General features: G+C 46.8%; 1 protein-coding gene across 1 annotated transcript in view; it reads left to right on the top strand.

The window, feature by feature from the left end:
• Positions 1–23,976, top strand: part of TRPM5 (transient receptor potential cation channel subfamily M member 5) — a 473,179-nt gene that overhangs the window by 380,717 nt on the left and 68,486 nt on the right. Inside the window, exon 21 of the mRNA XM_069625407.1 lies at positions 13,249–13,381. Within this exon, the coding sequence (XP_069481508.1) occupies positions 13,249–13,381 (133 nt within the window). The remainder of the gene's footprint in view (positions 1–13,248; positions 13,382–23,976) is intronic.

Genomic DNA, 23,976 nt, shown 5'->3' with positions numbered 1-23,976 from the left:
TTGGAACTGTGTAAAGCAGATAAAGAGGAGATTGAATAACCCCTATATGGGGTCTATGAAGACTCTGGACACAGACCTGATTAAGGAAGAACATTACTATATTAGCACCAAGATGAGAAGGTGAGAAACTGTGTTATAAAACCTTGTAATAAAGAAGGAGACACAAGACTATCAAGTGAACAAGATAGTTACAAAGCGAGAACCCAGGAGGGGGGGAATGTCAAGTAGGAAGACACGACAGCCAAGCTGAGAAAGCCTGGATCAATACATTATGAGAGGTCTAAAACTCCAACAGGAATGTGGGAAAGTATCACAAGGAAAGTTGTCACAGATACATCAGTAAAGAGTGTACAAAATCAAAGACTGTTATAGAAGACAAGACCACCAAGAGTTGATCCAAGGGATAAAGAGAGACTATTACAGAAGATCGTGTTTGACAAGCATCACAAGAATAGAGACCTTGACACAAAGAGACTGTCAGAAGAAATTGGCACACCAGGGGAATCAAGCCAATCTTCTAGACTTGTTGAAGTTAGTTATCTTAGTGGTAGGGTCAGGTACAATTAGATTCAGACTGAGGACTTCCCTTTCTTTGGGACTTCCTTATGACAGACAAGCACCTTTAATTTCATTAGATAGGTAGGGAGCTCCCTCTAGAAATAGGGAAAGATAGGCCTTTTTCTTATATTTTGAATAAAAGTGAATTAGAATGTCCTCAAAGATTCCGACCCCTCCTTCCGGCCCACCATAGTACAAAAGAGATTGGTCAAATAATGTTTCAACATTTTCATCAACCCAAAGATATTTACAAGAAATATGAAGATAAAAAAGTTCCTGCTCTTCCTTTCACCAACAGAGGTTAAGTGTCCCGCCTATGTTATGACCATATTATATTGGGACCATAGCATACAATAAAAGTGATTGGGTGTGCATCCTCACCTTTAGTCTACCACAGTAATATGAAAGTTCATCCTGTTTCACACATCACTATTAAAACTCACTTCTGGATGCATACGATTCACATCTCTGCCCACTCGGTTATTCGAGGGTGAACCTGAATATATAGTTAAGCAAATACTAGACTCCCAATGTGCATGCGGCTACTGATGCACTTCGTAGACTAGATCTAATACAGCCTTACGCAAGGCTTTTGCGCCTTTCATTAATGTTATGTCGGGCTAAAAATTAGCCTCAGAGAAAATTCCACAGATTTTGAAATAGTATTTTCATCCATGCTCATCCAGAGCACCGAGATGGGGGATTCAATTTCTCTTTAAGGTACTGTAGGGAAGGCATGGTATCACAACTATTGACACTGACACAATGGATACAATTTGTAAAACCTTTATTGCAAATGTTCGGGTTGGAGAAACTTCTATTTTGCCCTATAACTAAGATGGGAGTAGTCTTGACTATCAAACGATAAACAAAACGGTCCTAGTGAAGTCTGTCAAATCAAAATGGCCTATGCTAACAAAACATGATGCCTGCCCTATCTCTTGTGCATAAGTGTAAAAAGGATAAATGTATGCAAAAGAAAAAGTCAGTGTTCAAATGATAATGTGGCTGAACCCACGTTAGGCCTCACGGGGTAAGGCAATCCTTCTAGGCAGGATGACGCACTCTGGCTCCGTGTTCAACACAGTACACTGTTCAGAACCGTGGATCAAGGCTTGCGTGGCCTTCCATGTTAAAGTCTCTTTCTCTGACTTCAAAATTTGTTTCAACCACAACCTTCACTAAGGTCCCCCTCTGCCGGGTTCAGGCCTTTCACCACACAGTTCTCGTAGGTCCCCCTCTGCCGGGCTCAGACCTCTCACGCTAAAATTCAACACAAAGTTGCAAGGGGGGCTCCCTTCCCCAAGCATAAGATACTTCGGGTCTCCCTCAATCGGGCTCTGGCCCCTTTCGGATGTCGAGTTCTTTCAAATGTGCGTGGTTTCCTAACAGACCACTGCAGGATCACTTTGACTCAACGTTTACTATTTTTACTTTCACTCTTGCCATTTATTCACCTTTTAGCTTCAAACAATGGACCTTTCACAGAGACTTTCGAATGAACCACTCTGTTACTTAGCATCAATGAGCTTGCAGCTGAATTTTACTTTAAAGTTCATTCACGGGTCTGCCTTTCTTTGAGTCTCATCCACACATGTGGAGCCTTCGCTTGAGATAGGATGTTGCTGCTTCATTCACTTTATGTCACGCTCACTCCTCGAATCAGCCAACTTCACCCCCTCCTGCTCACCTGCGGTCTCTTTGTCCGGTTTGATTCCAAATCTCTTCTTCCAGAGTGCCTCTTCTCTTGAGTGTAGATGAGGTCTGCCTCGGGAGGAAGCCACCTTGCCCCTCATACCCGGGGTCAAGAGGGCCCCCGAACCGGGGCAGACCGGTTGAGGGGAAAAAGCCGCAAGGCACAAAAAACCCCTTCCTTGCTGGATGAGGACGGCAGGTTCCTAGCCAGGACTGCGTGAGGTAGAAGGGTCCAGGTGGTCGGGATCCCCACAAAGAGTAGAGTCGGGGAGAGCCGCTCCAAGGGAATACCACAAAACTGAGATAAGGCAAAAAATGAATGAGCAGAGGGGGGAAGAGACAGGGGAAGCACAGAGAGTAAGCCAAGGCAAGTGGAGCAGGGAGAAGCGCTCCAAACGGTGAGAGGCAGGCAGAGAACAAGAAAGATAGCCAGGAAGGCACATGGGAGAGAGAGAGGTAACGAGCGGCAGCAGCCGCGGAGGAAAGAACAGCAACGTACCAACCCAGAAGCCTAACGCGAGTAGGTTGCAACGCGCAGGCTTCCGGGCTGGCGCACGTAAAAAGACAGCCGCTGGCCAGGAGGCAGAAAGGCTAGACCGCTGCTGTCAGACGCGGGCGGCGTGACGGCTCATTTCAATGGCCACTCAAACGCCAGCATCTCCACAGCTGCCAACGGCCGCCATGCGTGACACTAGCACACACCGGTCTCTCAGCTCGCTTGCCAACTCACCATCTGTGTGTGCTTCTTTCTTGTTTTGCGGTTTCCAATTTTCTTTTCGAGTCAAGTTTAGTACCACAGGCTTGGTCTCACTTCCCCAACTGTGCCGTTCACCCGGGAGGGTCGCTGGCGTCCTTGAAACACAATGCAATCTTCACTTGTGGGATATGGCCTTCTCCACATGTCTTTTGCGGTCTGTCAGAGTCAACAACCTCCAGGAGGGAAGCATTGGGGTTTTCAGCCAGCTGCTCTCGTCCCTTGGTCTGTTGCTCTGCTCCATTAGGTGTGCATTTGTCCCGTACATTTTGCTCGCTCTCGTGTTCCACCTTGCTCAGAGTGTCTCTTTAGGTGTTACCTTTTATTTGTGTGTGGAGAGCTAACTGGTATCAGGTGTATGCACTTAGGGTAAAGTGCCTGACCTTGCCTTGCCCGATTAACGGGTCATGTCCAGTACAATGTGAGCGAGTTAGTTTGGTTACTCTTAGTCACCCTCTTCCTCTGCCCAGTGTTAGTGTAAAAAAAGGGTAGGGAACTTGGTACTTTGGTAAATCCTAAAAAATAGGATGGGGTAGATGAACAAAAGAGGGGGGAATACTGCGTCTCACCATTGGCTATCTCACCCCCACTCCCTGAAGACCCCTCACCCTGGTGATCCTCCCACACCCCCAGCAACTGGATCCAAAAGCGATGGCTGTGTCCTGGCCACCTGGATGACAAGACCCTGAGGCTTAGCAGGTGAGACACCCTTTGGTTTCTCACAGTACCATCCCACCAGATTAGGACTTTGGATACATCTATTATCTATTCTTCTGTTCTTCTGCCATGCTTTTCTTTCACTACAGCATCAAATAGAAATAAGACATTCAATTTTACACAATGCATACTTTCATACTTAACCCTATACTGCCTAATTAATGTACTTCTGCATTGGGTTTTTGAAACATGCTAAAATTGAGCAAAGATTGTTCAGTAGCACACCCAGAGAAAAGGAGGGAAAAGGGAGACCCAATCTCTGACAATTATATGGGGTCATTCGGATGAGATAAGTTCAAACGGAAGGGACTGGGAGAAGAGTTTAGTACATCATACATATAAAGCAAAGCAAAAGAGGCCATAGAGACCATAACAAAAGGGAAAGACAAACACATTAAAGAGGAACTTTTGTGAGGTGCATGTCCACCAGTGAAGAATGCCTATTAGTTGAGTTGAAAGGAGTTCTTTTAAAGGAAAGTCTTGGGGGTGTGGCCTGGAGCCGTAGAACGAACCATGGCTCCTTGAAGGCTCCCGGCCCTAGCCCGCTGGCAAACACACACATAGCACCTGCTGAGATGGGACCTGCCTGATTTTTGGGGCATAAGTACCTAAGGACCCCATGCTCCGATGGTAGCAACGAGGGAGCACCCAGCACTGCAGCAATGGCAATAGCGGTGCAGACCTGTCATCGGGTCACCGGTTCAAAATGGCAGTGCAGACTGGCAGCGCCGGATACTGAGGGATGCGGGGGAAGGGGGACACCCGCTTGCACACGGACAAACCCTGGGAGGACAAGGAGTTGCAGTAGCATTCTACCCGAGCGGCAGAGCTCTGCGCGCCCACTTCTGCTGCAGCAAGGTGAAAGGGTGGCTCAGCGCACCTCCTCAGCGGCGAGACCCGATGCTGGGAACGAAGAGGACAGCGCACTAGCCTCCAGGGCCTGTCAGTCCAGGAGTCGGCCGGAGCATTCCGAACAAAAGGAGAAAGTGGCTGGCATCTCCACTCCACAGACAACTGCCTCAGGTACAGAGGCGCTATAACTTTTCAGCATGGTGGAGAGAGTAGTGCCCTGGGACGAGCAGGCTGCAACGTGAGAAGTGATTGCAGGTTCCCCTCCCTCGCCTACCCCCTTAACAGGAGCTCTTTCAGCCCCCCCTTTCTTGCAGGGTGTCCAGGGGCATGCAAACAGCCCACATTAAGTTCCTGCAACACCTGAGGAGAGTGATCAGCCCAGAATTATAAGCCACAAGCTACAGCAACTAAGGGATAGGGACAACCCCGCCTCACCTGAGCGAGCCGCATAACCCATAGCTCTGCGAATGCAGAGCCCTGTGCCGAGAGCCCAACAGCACTACCCAGATAGGGAGGCGGTAGTTGCAACACTACAACAACTGTTAGGAGGGCAAGGAATGGATCAGAGCATACAACATGTCAAAATCCAGTAAAGCTGCCAAGCAAGTTGACATCTCCACCCTGCTGGCCACAGGGGCGGCAGATAAAGACAAAAGAGGCGACCGTGTTGAGGCAATGGTCCATGCTGCGGACCTGGATCCAAGGGCAATCAGTGACCAAGACTGACTTACAAGAGCTGCTCGCTGCCATGACCAGGGAATATCAGAAGGGCACAGAATACCTAATACAAAAGATCACTGGGCTGGACCAAAGAGTGTGGCGAGGCAGAGAGCAGAATAGCAGATGTGGAAACAACTTTATGCGAACAAAGTTTTGCGATAGGCAAAGGGTCCGACAGGCAAGAAAATAGCGAGAACCTCTCCCGCCGTAACAACCTACGCATACGGGGAGTCGCACCCTCGGTCCCAAATCGGACCTGGAGGAGTTTGTGCGAGACATCTTCCGCTCAGTCCTGTCTCTTCCCGACGATGCTTCCATATAACTGGGCAGGGTGCATTGCACCCAGCCAAGGCAGCCACAATCCTTCTCTCCTGACGTCCTGGCAAGAGTGCACTTTTTTCAAATCAAGGAAGAAGTTATGAGGAAAACTAGAAACTCTCTACACTTTCTCTTCAGAGACGCCTCAATAGCGCTATTTCAAGATTCCACGTCCTCCACTCTATTAAATGGAATAGTGTAAAGCCAATAACGAGTGGCTTTGGGAAAAGAACATAGCATATTGATGGAGTTTCCCGACAGCACTACAATTTACAGTAGAGGGAAAACAGTGGAAGATCCAAACAATGAAAGAAGCAGAGAAGCTATTAAACCACGCCAGCGTCTCCGAAGGGGACGAGGACACCATGCCGGCTGACCGACGCCTTCCGAAAGACTCCAGAGGAGCATGGTCCAGGTTTAGCAGGAAGAGAAGACCCATTGGTCTAATGCAGAGAAGCAGTAGAGGGAGAGTCACCTGAAGTGCATGCTTCCTTCGCCTTGCACGGTCTGCTTCCCTGCTAAGGGACACAAGACAGTACTCCTAAATTACAGCTTATATCTGTTGGCTTGATGAGGCCCTTGCTCCCCCCCACCCCTACTGGGGGATCTGGTGTACCACCCTGGTCTCTCGGAGGGGCCTGGTCCAGCAGCACAAGAGACCTCAGTCCACGGGAACTATAGATGTGACATGGGTTGTAGATTTGAGCGACAGGAGGGCTTGACAGAACAGGGGTTCGCCACTGGAGTAGAGGCTATGGGAGCCCTGCAGGTCGTGAGGTTGTAGAGGAGGTCCCAGATAAGGCCTGCACCCCAGCCACCCATTTTGAAATACCAGGAACATACTCGCCGAGATATGTGACGTATGATGAGCAAATAAACCAGCAGAGAGCCGCGCTAGGGCTTTGTCCAGTGCCCATCGGAAGAGCAATACCTGTTGAAGTGCCAATTACCAGACAACCATGGGCAGCACAGTACCCATTGAGACAACTGTACCAACAGCGACACGACATGAAGACTACTTTCAAACTGTCCCAGAAGAGACCCAAAGGGCCTTAATCGAAGGCGAATGGTGACGATACAAGGGCCTGCACAGACGTGCAGGTAAACGAAACAACAACCAAAAAGATGACACACTAAGACGAAACACCATGGATAAAGATATCACAGACATAGAAGAAGAGACGATGTCAAAATATAAAGAAAGAAACTGTAAAACAGGATGTAAGTAAGCAACCCTCTAACGCCTATACATAGGCTTGTAACGCAAGAAGCTAAGAAGACATTGTGGCTTGCTATGCTTAGTAGAAGAATAGAGCGGCAAGCGCCAACTATATATATATATATGAAGCACATTATATAAGTGCAGTCCACTCTACATGAAAGCAGAATTAAGCCCAGGATGGTAGGGGCCAAACAGGCCAGGATTCATATACCAGCACAAAACCAGATGAAAGAGCAGAATCAAAACTTAGCAATAAGCAGCTCATGCCTGGAAATTCGAGGTCAACTTAAGGAAGGAAGGAGAGCAGGAACTTCAAAGAATCGAAACTTCAGAGCATAACAGCCTGCCCGTGAAGGTCGAGATAAGGAGGCACAGGCAGGTGGCGAGGCCGAAGAGAGAATCAAATACCAAATAGATGGAAAATGAAGTAGCTTCACGGTGTACTGACACGTGACCAGCCAAGCGCGAAGAGGTACCAACGTCTGATGTCACCCAAAACCAGAGAATGCCATAACTTTCCCTGATAAGAAGCTACAGTTTCGAGGCCATCCTCAGCCAACTAATTGACCCATAGCGCTAAAGTACTGATTGATGGAAGAGAGGCAGGGTGAATCTTGGGGCATGCCGCATCTGGGTGAACATTCTGCATGCTGCTAATTAAAGTGGAGATTTATGCTTACCATATACAGATATAGTACCTATATTTAAGTTACCTTTTCCAACCAATAGACTTGCATGACAATCCTTTGAGGGTTATACGTCAACAATGACGAATTTTGCCTATAAAAATTGCTGTTTGAATGAAGATTGTGGAAGTTGAAGCGAGACGTGCGATCACATCACTGATGATTTCCTAATGTTTCCCCGTTTTTTGTACTTGTCATTAAACGGACTTCCCTTTGCCAAACCATTTGAGTTGTTCTTATTGAATGGTGTTAGAGTAAGAGAATCCTGCACCCCATCCACCTCAAGGTGCAGCTATCTCGTCTTAAAGTACTCGAGGGTGAGCTCTGATACCATGGGCCCGTCAGAGGTCGCTCCGCCCTCTTGTACAAGGTTTGCTCACAAGTTGGTTTCAGTTTACTGGGTGGGGAGGTGGGTGGAGGGGGGAATGGGTCTTGGGGAGCATGTTGATATAGTCAAGTTAAAGAGAGAGGATGGGGTTTTACACAGACACCACGAATGCACACAAAAGGCCCTCGCTACGGGGGTTAGGGGGACACCAAGCATGAGAACCTGCCAAAGGGAGGGAGGCAGGATGGAACAGGATTAAGCTTCCCCACCAAGGACAACACATTACAGATGATGCTGAAAGGGAACTGGTGCTAGTTACTTGGAATGTACAGGGCCTTAATTCCCCAGGCCCAAAGGCTATCAGAGTTAGAAGCAGACATAGTCTGTCTGCAAGAGACACATCTACTAGCAGCTCAGCTGACGAGCATAGGGCGAGATTCCCCCGGTAAAAAAAAAAGGTTTCTTTGCCACTGCGGGAGTAAAGAAGAGGGGAGGGGCAATCTTACTTAGCGAAGAGGTCCTGCTCACTGAGAGCAAGACTCTTTGTGACCCACTGGGACATCACATAATGGTACAAGGGCGTTTATATGAACTACCCCTCACACTTATTTCAGTCTATGCCCCGAAATCATCACAAGTTCAGTTTCTCCGCTCTATTGCCCTAGAGATCATGTCCATCGTAGAGGGGAGACTCATAGTTGGGGGTGACTTCAACCTAGCCCTGGACAATGATAAAACTGTACAGCCAACCTGGGAAAACTACTCTAGAGCAGTAGGTTTTGTGCAGTTTCTTAGGGAATTGGGCATAATGGACTCTTGGAGGCTACACTACCCGGGCACTCGTGACTATTCATTTTACTCCCATGGCCATAAGGGCCTTTCGAGGATAGACCTGCTTCTCTTATCTGGCGAGCTGCTTCCGTGTCTGGAAGAGGTTACAAAACAGCCAAGGCTGATCTCCAACCATGCCCCGTGTTCTCGCCCGTATCCGTGCATCGGGCTTCCCGGTACAACCCCCTGGGACCTGGAAGCTACAGAACTTTGTTTTACAGGACCTAGTAATTAGAGGCTAAATTGCAGAGGCCTTGACAGCCTACTTCAGAGAAAACACCTTAAAGAGAACCCCCCTATCGATTGTTTAGGACACAATGAAGGCTGTCATTAGAGGGGAATCAATGGTGAAAGCGGCGGAACACCGAAGGCTGAGCTCCTTACAACAGGTGAAATTGGGGGAAAAGATGAGGGACCTGGAGAATGCACATAAAACGCTCTAGAAAGTCTGTGGAAGACCTCAAAAAAGCAAAGTCACAACTCTCGATGCATCTGGCTGACAAATCAGCCAGAGCTTTAGCATACACCAAACAATTCTACTACTCGAATAGCAATAAAGCTAACAAGCTTCTGGTCTATAAATTGAGGTAAACGCACACCCGCAATAATATCAGTTTTCTAAGGAGCCAGAATGGGGCGCTATTTCTATCAGAGAGCGATAAAATGCAGGCAATGTCAGCCCACCATATGGAGGTCAGAACTGGGACCTATATCGAGGAAATACTACAGAATGACTAGCTGGCCTCAATCCCCTCAATCACGGCTGTTCAAAAACTACTGGCTCCTTTAGAGACCCCCATTTCCTTGGAGGAGATCACGGAAACCATAGGCTCTTGGAAAAACACTGTGCCAGGCCCAGATGGATTCCCGGCTCGCTTTTACAAAACCAACGCTCATAGCCTGGCCCCCCACCTAGTGACTCTGTATAATTTGTTTCTCATCTCAGGCCGTGTCACCTCTTCCATGGAGGAGTCCCTAACCGTGATTATGCTGAAACCGGGTAATGACCCGGAGCTCTGCAGTTCCTACAAACCCATTGCCCTGATAAACAACGATGGGAAAATCTTTACCAAAATTCTAGCAGCCAGATTGGCAAAAGTGATCCCTAAATTGGTTCATCCAGACCAAACCGGGTTTATCCCGGGACGCACCACGCACAACAATGTGAGGTGGATCCTTGACCTAGTGGAATGCGCCTCAAGAATAGGAGTAGAGCTAGCGATAGTCTCCCTGGACGCCCACGTAGCATTTGACTTATTGAACTGGAACTATATAGCCAAAACACAAACCGCTTTAGCCCCAACTACGCCATATGGGTCCTAGCTAACTATCAAAGCCCACACACATTCCTAAGGATTAATGGGTATCGCTCTCAGAGACTGACGATATAAAGAGGTACCCGCCAAGGATGCCCTCTTTTGCTGCTAATATTCGCATAGTGATGGAATCCTTTGACATCAAGCTGCCTTCTAACCCAGATATAAAGGGGTTGTGGGTGGAAACCGATAGCTACAAACTCTTTATATGTGGATGACGTCCTATTCTCCCTAACCCAACCGGGCACATCACTAAAGAAACTATGGGACGAAATCACAAAATGTAGCGAGGTCTCCAGGATTAAAATCAACTACTCCAACTACACAACCATGGGGGTTACATCTCGGCTGGTGTAGAACTTCCCTCACTGTAGAAAGAACGATCCCATGGGAAGAGTCATCAATCACTTACTTGGGAGTCAGTATTCCGAACTCCGTCAACAAAGTATATAAAGACAACTTCCCCCAATTATTCAGGGAACTAGAGGAAGATATGGATCACTAGCATAAACAGGAGATATCCTGGCTGGGGAGGGTTACAGCCCTTAAAATGAACTTAACCCCAGGTTTCTTTATTTCTGACTGTCGCTACCAGTATAAATTCCTGACAAAGACTTAAAGACACTGCAAATGGAAATGATGAAATTTGTCTGGGGCAGGAAAAAGTCATGGATTGCTAGAAAGGTTATGTTGAGAAGCACACACACAGGTGGGCCTTGGCGTCCCTGACATCCTCATATATTTGGCAGCTCAGCTATCCCACGCACTCACATGGCAAGAGGGGGAGAACTCCCCACGCTGGAAACAGATTAAGGAGGCGTGGTTCCCGGTCCCTCTTTTCACCCTGCGACACTTGGGAATGAGACATCTAGGAGGGTTTAGGGCCTCCTATCTCCAGCAGGAACACTATTCACAGCTGGAGGAGGGCACTTTGTCGCTAGGGTGTTAATGGGTTACTAGGCCCCCTAACACTAGTATGGAAAAACCCAGACTTCTTCCCGGTACTGCACCCACTTAGGTTTGCTAGTTGGAAAGAGGGAGGATTATCACAGATAAAGACTTCTTTGGCAACGGCATACCCCTGACATTCGAGGAATGCAAAGGGAAATTGCATATTGGGGAAGGAGAGAGAGGTATGTACAGCGGAGCCACTGGATGTCCCAACTTGAAACCAAACTGAGAGGGGGAAGCTCAATGCGTTAGAGAGGACGCTGACCTCAGCAGTTTCCAGAGGCAAGGTAGCACCTCTTTATACGCGTTTTGACAGGTCGGACCCGTCAGCAAAGGAGAAATACATGCTTAAATGGAAAAGAGACCTCGGTAGGGAAATAGAAATAGAGGATTAGTACCACATCTGGACCTGCACACACAAAGGTTCTAGATGCATCACGAACAAGGAGGAAGCTATCAAGGTGTGCTACTGATGGTACATCACGCCGAAAATATTAAAGAAAAGTAATCATATCATCTCATCTCACTCTTGGCAGGGCTGCAAATCTGTGGGGACATTCTTCCATGTATGGTGGTCATGTGATCTGTCAGCCAGGTTTTGGTGGAAGCTTTTGCTTCAATTAAAACAGATCACGGGAATGACTATCACTTGGGACCCGGGAATAGTTCTGCTGGGGGATATGGGTAACAGAATGTTCCCTTTAACTGGACATATGGCTGAATTTATCACGCACATCCTCACGGCAGCTAAAATATCCCTGGCCCACCTCTGGAAATCCCTGGATGGACCAGAGATCTCATTGTGGTGGGCAAAATGTTGGGACATTGATGTGGCGGAGAGGATCACCACTACCCAGCTGGGAACTATTAGGACATTTCAGTGGACCTGGTCTCCCTTCTTCGACTACACTAACCAGTTCCCAGGAGTGGCACGCAAACCTCCAACACTTATATGGTTCACAGGACACTAGGGAGTGAGTGAGCCATCCTTACGTAGGGAAAGACAGTCCCTAAAGCTAGTAATGAATGTTCCCCTATAGGTCAAAGCGTATGGTGCTCATGTGTGCCCTTATTACTGCTCCTCATTTGTTTGCAGTTTGTCTCTCTCTGCTGTTGTATCCTGAAATGCTTGCATGTTATAACTGTTACAAAACACAATAAAAAGATAATATTGAAAAGAAAGGAAAGTCTTAAGTCTTCTGCAGGTGTGGAGGTGGATGCCAATTTATTGACAGCTAATGGCAAATTGTCCCAAAGGTGGGGCCCTACAGCATTTATCCTTTTGTCACAGAGTTTCCCAAAAGCTGCAACCACAATTGATTTACAACCCGGGGGTCTCCGTTGTCTTGCAGGGAAGTACTTTCCTACTTTTTAATGGCGGTATGAAGGAACTTTGCTCCATTAAGCTCTGTGAAGAAGACCATGGATCTTGAAGTCAATCCAAGCTCTAATTAGGAGCCAATCTAAAGAGTGAAGGACAGGAGTGATGTGGTCTCTGGGTGTAAAGACTTGTAAGAGCCTAGTTGCTGTATTCTGGATCCCTCGTCATTTGTCGGTAGGATTCTTAGAGAGCCTGAAGAGAATACTGTTGGACTAGTGAGGTCAAACAGAGTATTTGGAAGCAATTCACAGTCACAAGATATGATGAGCAATCCGTTTGTTTAATTTTCTGCCCAGCAAGCTCTGCACGCTAGTCCCCATATTCATAAAGGGGACTCCAAAACACCCAATTGTCACACATGCATCTGAAACCCAAATATTAATTTCCCGTCAACACCCATGTGGGGGTCGGGTGCTCAGTTTAAGTTGCTGGCCTGTAATTCAGTTTGTTCATTTACATCCCTATTTCAGGGGGTGTGGCAAAACAAAACATAGAAAAGTTTCCTATTGGTGGTACTGCGGGCCGGTACGGGTAAGGAAGAACCCTGTCTGATGTGTTCATTTTATTGGGGCCTGGTCTGAAACAGAGAAGACCAGGCACATGGAAGTTTGACAGAAGAAGAGGCTATTATAAAGTGCAACCCTTTGTCCATCAGGGATAAGCTTTGGGATGTTCTGGCAACACTGCGGGGAAAGTGTCAAACACCAACTTTTCATTCATTTTTCCCTACTTGTGTAACCAGTTGGCTTACGCAAGTTGTAAACAGCTTTCATGAATCGGGTCATTTGGTCAAATTTAATTTTGAATCAGCTTGCAACCGGTGCACTTCAGAAGAACACCATGACTTCTCATTGTGAAGAAAAAACTGCTACATCGAAAAAGACTGCATGATGCAATAACGGTTCTTTACTTTGCACAGAACGAGATTTGCCAGAGGGTCTTGATAAGAAAATCGTTGCATGGGAAGCGGTGCAGAAGGAAATGTATTTGGCAAATCTAGAAAAACAGAAAAATGAAAGCAATGAGGAGCGGCTGAAGAAAACATCTTACAAGTGAGTTCATATCTTGTGTACTGCTCCGTTAATTGATTAGGTTGATACAAGAAGGTTTATATTTTTTTTACCACCAAAGATAATACAAGTAATCATTGTACCCTTCTAACCCCCATGCCAAAGAACACAGTGTCATGTTAGTGAAAGAGGTAAAAGTAAGTTGTGCTACAATTTCCATGCTTAAAAGGGAGGCACTGTCCTACATTTAATTGTTCTAGCTTCATTAATCAGCCGCTATATGCTGCCTTCATGCCACCCTAACTACATTCCCCACATGCACTCCACTCCTTCCTCCAGCGGGCATTCCTCCCTAGTCCATGCAATGCTGCATTATTTTAGTTTCCTTTTTGGTAGGGGGTGGGGACTTCACATCCTTAAACCAATTCCTCCCTCAATGTTCTACCATACCAGTAGTGAATTGTTGCAATTTCATGCTGCCTAAATGTATGCCCTTTTTCAAAGATCGTCACCCCCCCAAACCACTCTGTCCATCACCATCTAGAATCCATTGCCCCTCTCGGTGGAGAACAGGACCCAGACAGCCCTACCCACATTTTCCTGATCTCCCGGGATGCGTGCACCCATGGGCGGCCGTGTGCACCTCACACATGCCTTTAACAACAGTTATAGCCTCCTATGGCACAATGAGATTCTGTATTTCTTCCTATCTAGTAACCTGCATGGCATTAACTACGCTTACAGTTACTGCAAATGCATGGTAGTTTATTTTCCAAAGAGGGCATGTTTCACATGTCCTGGCAGTCTCTTGTTTCTGAGCATAGAACAGTGGCAGACCATTTGTTAACAATTTAGTTTATTTTGCAGAATGGACTCACAAACATAGTCTGGGCCAAAAAACACAAATATAGCAGCACAACGAAAAGTTCGAGAGCAAGCTCAGAGAATTAGACTGCAATGCTGGTCTTCACATTTTAGGTTTGCGGTGATTGGCCAATCCTTTACGTCATCATAAATCTGCTTTTTTGCTGCCTTATTTTGTATAGATTTTCACCGTAGCGAAAAAGGATTTCAAAAGAAAGGGCTGGTGGATAATCCTAGTTTGGAGTCAATACCATTGCCTCTATATAACATGTGGCACATCTGAGCTGAGATTTCCAAACAATGCTTCAATGCAGTTGACAGTGGGTCCCCTTTATTCACTATATTGACCTTCTGGCTACCCCCTGGATGAAAGATGATATAAGACTATCTCAGTTCACAACATCTGAACACACAGCAGACCACCAAGCCATCAATTTTGCAGCAGCGGTCTCATCATCAATCCCTCTACACTGTCCTTCCCATCAAACTGCTAAGAAGCATTTTAAGTCCTATACAAAGTAATCCTTGAACATATAGTCCAAGTTCAAATGCACAATTGTTTGCAATCAGAAATCACTGACACTGTTACTCAAATAAAGACGACTAGGCAGACAAGCAAGACTGCCCAGTGGGTATAGCACTGTGAACCTACCAATCATACTGATTAGGAAAGTACATAAAGATGGATTACTAGAAATATATGTGAGAATATAATTGCAACCAGTATAAAATAACCATTACTAATGCATAAAAAGCTTTCCTATTCAAGTCAAATTTTAGCTGAATCAAATTTTCCTAATCAAATCTCTTGATTACCCACCAAACATATCAAGTCCATTCTAGACTACTCACAAACTTCACCCGCGTTCAGGCAAGTTCCCCGTTTGTCTGGTATGTGAGTGAAAACAAGGTCGAACTTGTGGACCACTTGCACTGAATCTGATCCCCACAACTTGGTTTCCTCTCTACATGCGGTAAATCAGCAGGTGGTTTTGCTTAGAAGGCTGGGCCGTGGAGAGAGGTTCTGAGGGACTCCCCATGTAGCACTTACAGGTGTCTCGCCAGCTAGCGGGTGGCTTCCATTGGCCCCGGTCTCTTCGGGCCTTCCTATGCCTAATACATGGAACTTTGCCACAGTACTCATTTTCCTCTGCTAGGAATCATGGTATTCCACATGGAGTACCTTTTACACAGTCCCCTTTCTTAAAATGTCCCATTCATATCAGTGTGCCAACAGATTGCCTCTTTTGTGGGGCATTTGCAGGCTAAAAAAAAATTCTGTTGCTTCCAGTGACCCCCAACTAACTCAGGGACTTAAGGTCAGAGCTATCCTCACTCCTAAAATTACCTGGGATTCTGATGCTTCCAATGGGTTCGGGGAAAGGTAAAGCCTGGTTAGCTGTCATGCCTCATATTAATTTCACTGGATATGATATGATAGTTTATTTCTACAGCACCTATACACAATGTGTTTCAAAGCACTTCAAGGCAAGGGAGGCAACAAGGGAAAATACAATGATATTCTTACAGGCCAAGAACAGTAAGGATGTGAATTTACCTATCGCACTCGGCCTGACGACATTTCAGATAGTGCAAGAGCTAAGACATAGATAATGAAGGGAGGGGGATGGTGGGAAGGAAATGGAAATAGAGAGGCAACTACCATACTAGGCCTGACAACATTTGGTAGAGCCGAAGAAAAACAAAAGGTGAGGTAGAGGGGTGCAGAAGGGAGAGGGGGACAAAACAAGTGACTATCGTACTTGGCCTGACGCTGCTGGAGGGGTTCCATGTCATTTCATCGCAGGATGTTTTTTCGCTGACCTTTTTATCGCAGATTGGTTTTTTTACAAAAAAACTAATCGCATTTTCTTTTGGAGGAGGGTTCCCCCATCCCCTTTATTTTTGTACATATCCCCGAACACCCACACCCAATATATATATTTTCCAACCCCCCCCCCAAAACATTTTATGAGTTTTTTTTGGCAAAAAAATTGTGGTAAAAAACCCCATGAAAAAACATGCTGCAATGAAAGGACGTCGTACTGAAGCGGGGGGGGGGGCAAGTAAGAGTAGGGGGGAGGAGACAGACGAGTTTACTATCATACTAGGTTCAGGGACAATTCTGATACAGTAAGTGCATAGAAGAAAGTAAGGGAAGGAAATAAGAAAAGGGAGAGGAGGAGAGAACAGAGAGTATGCAGTCAAAAGGAGTGGAGAAGAGGGCAAAAGCAAATATAATTGCAGAGGTCAGTAGTAACACAATGTTGCAAGCCAGGATACAAGATGAAGATGGGAACAGCATGATTCAGGGCCACCATGAGTACATGATGCAAAGGAAGTCCAGCGTGAGAGCTGAGAAAGGGTGACGCACCGTGAATCAATGAAGTCCATAAAAGTCAAATTCAGCATTGGTCACAAGACGGTGATGGTGAAACCAGAATATATCAGGACAGACTCCTGCAGAAGTAGGGTGGAGGGGGAGGTGCGGAAAGGGAGCTGGGTAGAAGAATCAAGCAAAACATTTCCTGGGAAATGCATAATTTATTTTTACTTAATTTAAAAGGTGACCCCACACTGGTTACTAATGAATAACAAAATATATTTTATCTAGTTACGCATTCAACATGGGGGCGGAGGATAGTATTCTAGACTTTAGGCGCAAGAAGAGATAGGGAATTCAAAGCAAACCTTAGCAAAAGTCGGACATCGGAAAGCCAATAGGAAGAGAGGAAAAACAAAGAGCGTATCTAGGAGAGTATATGGAAAGGCGGAATGGAAGATGAGGCTGCACAAGACCATGAAAACATTTATAAACAATATACAAGTAGAGAAACAGAAGATGGGCAAGGAAAGAACACTAGAGAATAGTAAGAAGGAGGGAAGACTATTAGTGGAGGTAAACATAGAATGATGAGGTTAAAGACCATACGCAAGTAGGCCTAAAATGAGGCAAGAACAGAATCCAGTCATGAAAAAAATCAGTCTGAGAATAAGAATGTTAGTATCAGAAAGCTGAAAATTATAGGAACAAGCAAGAGAGGAAATGTAATCATTAAAGTAAAGCAAGGCGCCTAAGATGACACCAAGATTCTGGGCATAAGAAAGAACTTTGGAAGGAAAATAGTAGAAGGTGGAAAGTCACAAGGGATGGGATGTGAAAGAAAAGAATCTCAGTTTTGGAAAAGTTGAGATAAAGAGTGAACGAGCTTCCAGACCTTGATAGCGGAATGACAGGGAAGCTTGGAGCTGAACATACAAGGTAGGCGAAGAGAGAAATATTTGAGACTCATCAGCAGAGAAATGACAATTTAAGCCAAAGAATGAATAATAGAAAAGAGCAATAGTATAAAGACAGAATAATAAAGGGCCATGAACTGAGCCTTGTAGGACCCAAAATCGTAAAGGGAGTGAGCAAAGAGTCGCCAGCCGAAAAGGCAGAGTATGATCAATTACAGTAAAGGAGCCAGGAAACAGCTGCCCCAATATACTTTGGTAAGAAAATGGATAACAAAATAAATGTTCCAACATTTCAAAAGCTGCAAACACGTCTAAAAGAGAAAGAGGAATGTTTGGAATGACATGATGAAGTAAGTAAATTAGTAACATGCAGAAAAGTTGTTTCAGTACAGCTGGCAGGACAGAAAGCAGATGTTGGTGGAGGCAAGCAAGAGTTGGAATCAAGATGGAGATATAGTTAAGAGTAAAGATCATGCTCAATGACTTGAGAGGAAAGGAAAAAGAGGTAGGATGGTAGTTAGAAGGGAGTATATTTTTAGAAGCAGTGCAGAGAGAAAGGAGTTTAAAGGGAGTAGCCAGGTTGGGAAGTGTGAGGACGTGGAGCTAAGCCTCAGAGCACCAGTGAGGAACATTCAGGACCAACAGGACAGCGAAGATGCACAGGCAGGTTCAACAGAGTCGACACGGACAAGAGGGGACAAAGGTAGCACAGGGCACACTGACACTAGAGAGGGGAAGCTGACTGAGGATAGACAATACAGAGAGAGGAATGATTGATGAGTGCTTTGGGGAAGTGAAGTAGGAGGCTCTAATTAATAGGTTCTTTTCTCTGGACAACAGGAAGTGGAAAAGAGAGAGAGAGAGAGAGCTTTGTGTGGGTGAACTAGTGGAACGACAGAGCCGGGGAACGCCGAAGGAGGAGAGTTTTGGCGGAGAGTTGTATAGAAGGTTGAACACCCCAGCCGAGGTGCGGAGAGTTCGATGCCCGCATGGACGGTGAGGAGATTCCTATTAAGTTTAACTGCTGACTTGCACCGGCACAGAGAGGGAGCTCCCCTCGTGGAAGCAAGAGGGATGCAGCAAAAGCACACAAATGTTCCGGGAGGCATCGCCAGGGTCCGAGAGAGACAACCTGACTCAGGACCACCCAGGAGAGGGTCAGATGCTGGGCCGGCCGAGATTCACCAGCAAATTTCTAGGGTTGTGAAGTAACAACCCCCAGGTCAGCCAGGAGATGTGAGTGAAGTTAAATAAAGTCAGTGATATCTGCATACTTACACCCTTGTCTGTCCTTATTCCAGCAACCGCAGCGTAACAAGTGATGGCAGCGGTGGGATAAGGAAGAACATCACCATGGAACCCTTGCTCAAGTCCCTAAGTGAGGGACAACACCAACTGCAACAGGTGTTGCAGTTACAAAGCTAACAGACCCAAGCTGACCGGCAGACATTTCAACAGGCGGTAGAGTTAAAACAAGCGCAAATGGTAGATGCAGTGAATTTAAGGCATATACAGGTGCCAGCTAGAGTGATACAAAAGTACACACCTGGAGAGGACCCCGCACATTTTTTTGTTCATTTTGAAAGGGTGCCGCGTTACGCGCAATAGCCACCAGACTGATGGAGCCACTACTTTGCCCCATTAATGACAGGGGAAATACAAAGTGCATAGCCAGAAAACAACCCCTATGTGGATATGAAAAGGGTTGTCCTAGAAAGGTTGCCTACACAGTGAAATTCTGAGAAGCCAAATTGATGCAAGTTGAAACACCCAGGCAGTTATTTTATCATGTTAAGGAATTAGCCGACAAATGGCTTCAGACTGCCACAATCACAACCAATTAGATGGCTGAAAGGATTGTATTGGAGCAGTTTGTTGAAGCTCTACCACTGCCAGTCCAGCACTGGGTGCAGCACCACCATAGACCCAGTTTGATGGAGGCTGTTAATATAGCCCCTGCCTACCAAAAGGCAGGGCAGGTTAATGACGTATGGCCAACCTGGGTGGACACTGGGAGGTCCGGCCACCCCAGTACCCCGGGCCAGTATCGGACGCTGGCCCAATCTTCCAAACAGGAGAATTGAAGTGCAGGGACTGAAGGCTGAGCTTGGATTGCAGTTATGGGGCCAAGTCGCCAGGCTATGCCCAAAGAAAAATTAGGTGAAGCATATGGATATTGGCATCTTCGATGTACCAAGAGAAGGAGCCTACCCACAGCCCGAGGGGCCCCGGCCATCCCCATATACCTATACCTGTGAGGCAGAAGTGAATGGTCGACCCACCCGAGCCATGATAGACTCTGGAAGTCTGAAGATGGCTATCAGCGCAGAAATGGTAGGTGCCACCTTTGAGACTGATACAGGCATTCCTATCAGGTGTGTGCATCGGTTTGTGAAGAGATACTCTACTAAAGACATCAAGGTTAAGTTGGCGGAAGAACAAATATATTTGAGGGCTGCCGTATTGCCTTTGCTACCTGAAGCCCTAGTCGCTGGCTCCGACCTACCAAGTATGTCTCGCTTAATACAGACGACTGAACAGAGCTAGTTTGAGAGCGCCCCATTTCACAACAACGAAATTCTCACCCCTTCCATCAAGGAACGGAAAAGTACGGCCGAGAAGAGAGCAATGCAGCAGAAATGGCATGAGAAGACCATGCTCCCTGTGACTGTTGACTGGAAACCAGATGAGCAAGGAGATAGTTTTCCGATGGCCCAGGAGTTGGATCCTGTGTTGTGAAATGCTAGGGAAGCCACGGAGGAAGAATCAAAAGGAGAGGGCCCATACTTTATCAAAAGCAATGGATTGTATTATCGAGTTATGACTAAGCTCGGGCGAGAGTCCATCAGGCAATTACTGGTACCCACCAAATATTGACAGACAGTACTGGAAGTAGCGCATCTGCAAGTGGAACATGGCCATCTAGGAGCAGAGAAGACGCTACAGAAAATACTGGGACGGTTCTTTTGGTCAGGGGCATATGGGCAAGCCACCCGCTTCTGCCAACAGTGTGCAGAATGTCAAAGGAAAAACAAACCCAACATCCTGAAGGCGCCTCTGCAATCCATGCCCTTGATACTAGACCTTTCCACCGAATAGGAATGAACATAGTTGGACCACTCAACCCCACAAGCAAGGGACACATATTTCATGCCTTGAAACACTTGTGTATAGGCGCATTATAAATGCCATATCATATTGTGGACTATGCCACCTGCTACCCAGAAGCCTTCCCCCTGAGGAGTACCGACGAGCAACACATTTGTGATGCCCTGGTTCCGTTCATAGCCCAAGTAGGCATGCCTAGAGAAATTGTAATGGATAGAGACGTGAATTTCATGTCCACTCTGCTCAAACAAGTCTGTGAAACCTTAGACATCGAACAATTAAGAACAGCAGTCTACCATCCACAGACCGATGGGTTGGTGGAAAGGTATAACCAAACCATTAAGCAGATGTTGAGGAAAACTATGAAGTCGAAGGAAGGAAATTGGGACCAGTTGATTCTGTGGATCCTCATCCTCCACAACACTCCCCAGTCCTCTACTGGTTTTGCACCCTTAAAGCGGCTGTTCGGAAGGCCGGTAAGAACTTTGCTGGACATATTGAGTTAAGGATGGGAGGAGCAAAACCAACAGGAGATCACCATGGCCGAATATGCGTTACAGCTCAACAAGAGAATGGAGAAACTGCAGGTTATTGCCCAGACAAACCTCGAAAAAGCCCAAAGGGGGCAAGCAAAACAATACAACAAGGGTACCCGGGTACGGACCTTTCAAGTTGTGGACAAAGTATTGGTTCTACTACCAACCACGGAAGACAACATGCTAGCAGCCTGGAGAGGGCCATATAGCATAGACCAGGTCATTGGACCTGTCACTTATAAGGCACGCCAGGATGATCGGAGTGTAGCAGTGCAGACCTACCACAGTAAACTCCTCAAAAAGTGGGTGGAGCCCCCAACATCCATCGCCATGATAAGCACAGAGGAAGCCTGTACTGAAGAAGTACGGCAAAGCTGGGATCACGTCAGGAAAGAGGTCTTGAAGATTAATCCACACTTACAGCCCCATGAGAGGGAGGAGTTGGATCAGCTCGTTAATAGGTTCTCTCGGGTGTTCTCTTAATTACCAGGACATACCACCAAAGCCTCCCACAGTATAGAGATGCCCCTGGGAACCATGGTTAGGCGGTGCCCCTACAGTATCCCAGAATCCAGGCCGTGACCCAGGAGATTTAGTCAGTGTTGCAGATGGGGGTGATGGAACCATCCCACAGCCAATGGAACTCCCCCATTGTTCTGGTGCCCAAACCAATGGCAGCCCTAGGTTCTGTATGGACTTGCGCAAACTCAATGAGGTTTCAAAATTCAACGCATACCCTTTACCAAGAATCAAGGACCTCTTGGATAATCTGGGAAGGGTGAAGTATCTTACTACCATATAATCTCTCAAAGGGGTATTGGCAGATACACCCGCACTCTGGGGATAAGGAGAAGACAGCCTTTGCAGTCCCTTCAGGACTGTACCAGTTTGCAGTGCTCTTGTTTGGCCTCCATGGAGCCCCAGTGATGTTCCAATGACTAATGAACACGGTGCTGAAGGATCACGAACAGTATGTGTGGGCCTACTTAGACGATATCATTGTATACAGCCCCACCTGGGAGGAGCAACTGAAACATCCGAGAGCCATCCTGGGAACATTACAACAGGTAGGACTCCACATCAATCCCCAGAAAACACAGATGGCCTATTTCCACACCAAATATTTGGGGTACTGTCATGCGACGCCTTCCTTGGACACTATGGTCCAGGTCGCGGCTGTCGGGCTGCCATTGCAGCGTCCCATCACGTTTCTGGACATCGCTCTAGCGGTCTAGTTGCTTTGCGCGCTGCAAGCCGGGAGGCTTATCAGCCACACCCTCCCTGTTCGCAGTGGGTTGCAACCCGCTTGGTCAGCTATCCCGGCTGTGTCTTTTTCCGGTTGCTGTACGCTTTCTTACTTTCCCTTTGGTCTTTCCTCCTTTCCCTTCGCTGCTGCCCTTTGGGTCGCTCCTCCGCTTCTCCTTATTCTGGCTCTCGTGCTTTCCTTTCCTCTGCCTCTCAGGGCACTTACTTGCTCCGCGCCCTTTGCGGTTGTTTACATTCTGCCTCTCTCTCCTGACTGCCTTCTCTCAGAGTTTGTTGGTCTGCTGCTTCCTCATATTTGCATTCCTGCTACTTACCTTTTCCTCTCGTACCGGACGTTCCACTTTTCTTCCGGTGCATTCGGAGCCCACGTTCCACTCGGCATCTTCAATGCGGACCTCTGCAGCTGCTAATTTGCCATTGCGTTTTTTTGTGCCGATAGGCTTTTTCCCCAGATTGTCCCTCTCGGGAGAGGGGCCACAGGTAGTGCTTATCATAGCGGTACACTGTGACTTCCTTCCGCGAGAAAGACGTTTGCCCAGAAAAAAAAGAAAGATGGAAAAAGGAAAAGGATTACTGTGCTAGAAGACCTCAGATATTGTCAATGCAAGACCAATCTTCAGGTGAGGAGGAAGAAAAGGAGGGAAGGTCGGAGTTGGGGGAAGTTCATTCTTCAAGGGCTGACAGTTTGCAACGCCCAATTCTCAGGATGGCGACACCTGAACAATTGCAAGAGATGGTGGCCGCTGTTCAAAACCTCTCAGTTGAGGTTTAGAACTTATCCATGGAAGTACAGACATTAAGGACTGAAAATAACTTGTTAAAACAACTGGTTTCCAATCGTGAGCCCAAACCGGTAGACTTGCCTCCGATGGCACTACCATCAGGAAATATGACGCAACTCCAAAAAAGTTAAAAGAATTCCTGGAGGCTTGTAGTATCCATTTCGCCTTCCGACCAAATACTTTTCCCACCGGTCATACCCGGGTGGGATTTATGATCTCTAACCTGTCCAGAAACGCCCTGGCCTGGGCCACTCCGTTAGTGTTGGGAACTGATCCCATACTTCAGGATTACGAGGCCTTTGTAGCCCGACTGAAACAAGAGTTTGAGAGGCCTGAAATTACTTTTTCTGCAGGTGAAGACCTGTTAGATATACGTCAAGGCCAGACTGATGTACTCACATACATTACGACTTTAAAACGCTTAGCCACAGAAGCTGGTTGGCAAGAACAAACACAATATGTCATATTCAGACGAGGATTACGGGAAGAACTCAAAGATGAGTTACCCAGATCCCCTCGACCTGCATCATTTCCGGAACTGATGGCTGCAGCTTAACAGATCGAGCATCGTCTCCACGAGCGCAGAACAGAAAGGCGACTGAATCAGAATCCGACCTTCCCCATCAGTTCTCCTCCTTCATCAGACTCCGTGCTGAGACGAACAGAAGAACCTATGCAGATCGGGACCACTCGTCCATCTTTGACCCCTGAAGAAAGAAAGAGAAGAGGAGACTTGGGGTTATGTGCATACTGTGGTTCTGACCAACACCAAATAAAGAACTGTACAGAAATTCCATCCCGACGAGCGGGAAACGAGAACCCTCGGTCCTAGGAGGGACAT

The sequence above is a fragment of the Ambystoma mexicanum genome, chromosome 11, assembly GCF_040938575.1.
Source record: "Ambystoma mexicanum isolate Mex_15411 chromosome 11, UKY_AmexF1_1, whole genome shotgun sequence".
NCBI lineage: Eukaryota > Metazoa > Chordata > Amphibia > Caudata > Ambystomatidae > Ambystoma > Ambystoma mexicanum.
This window is presented reverse-complemented; position numbering and strand designations above follow the sequence as displayed.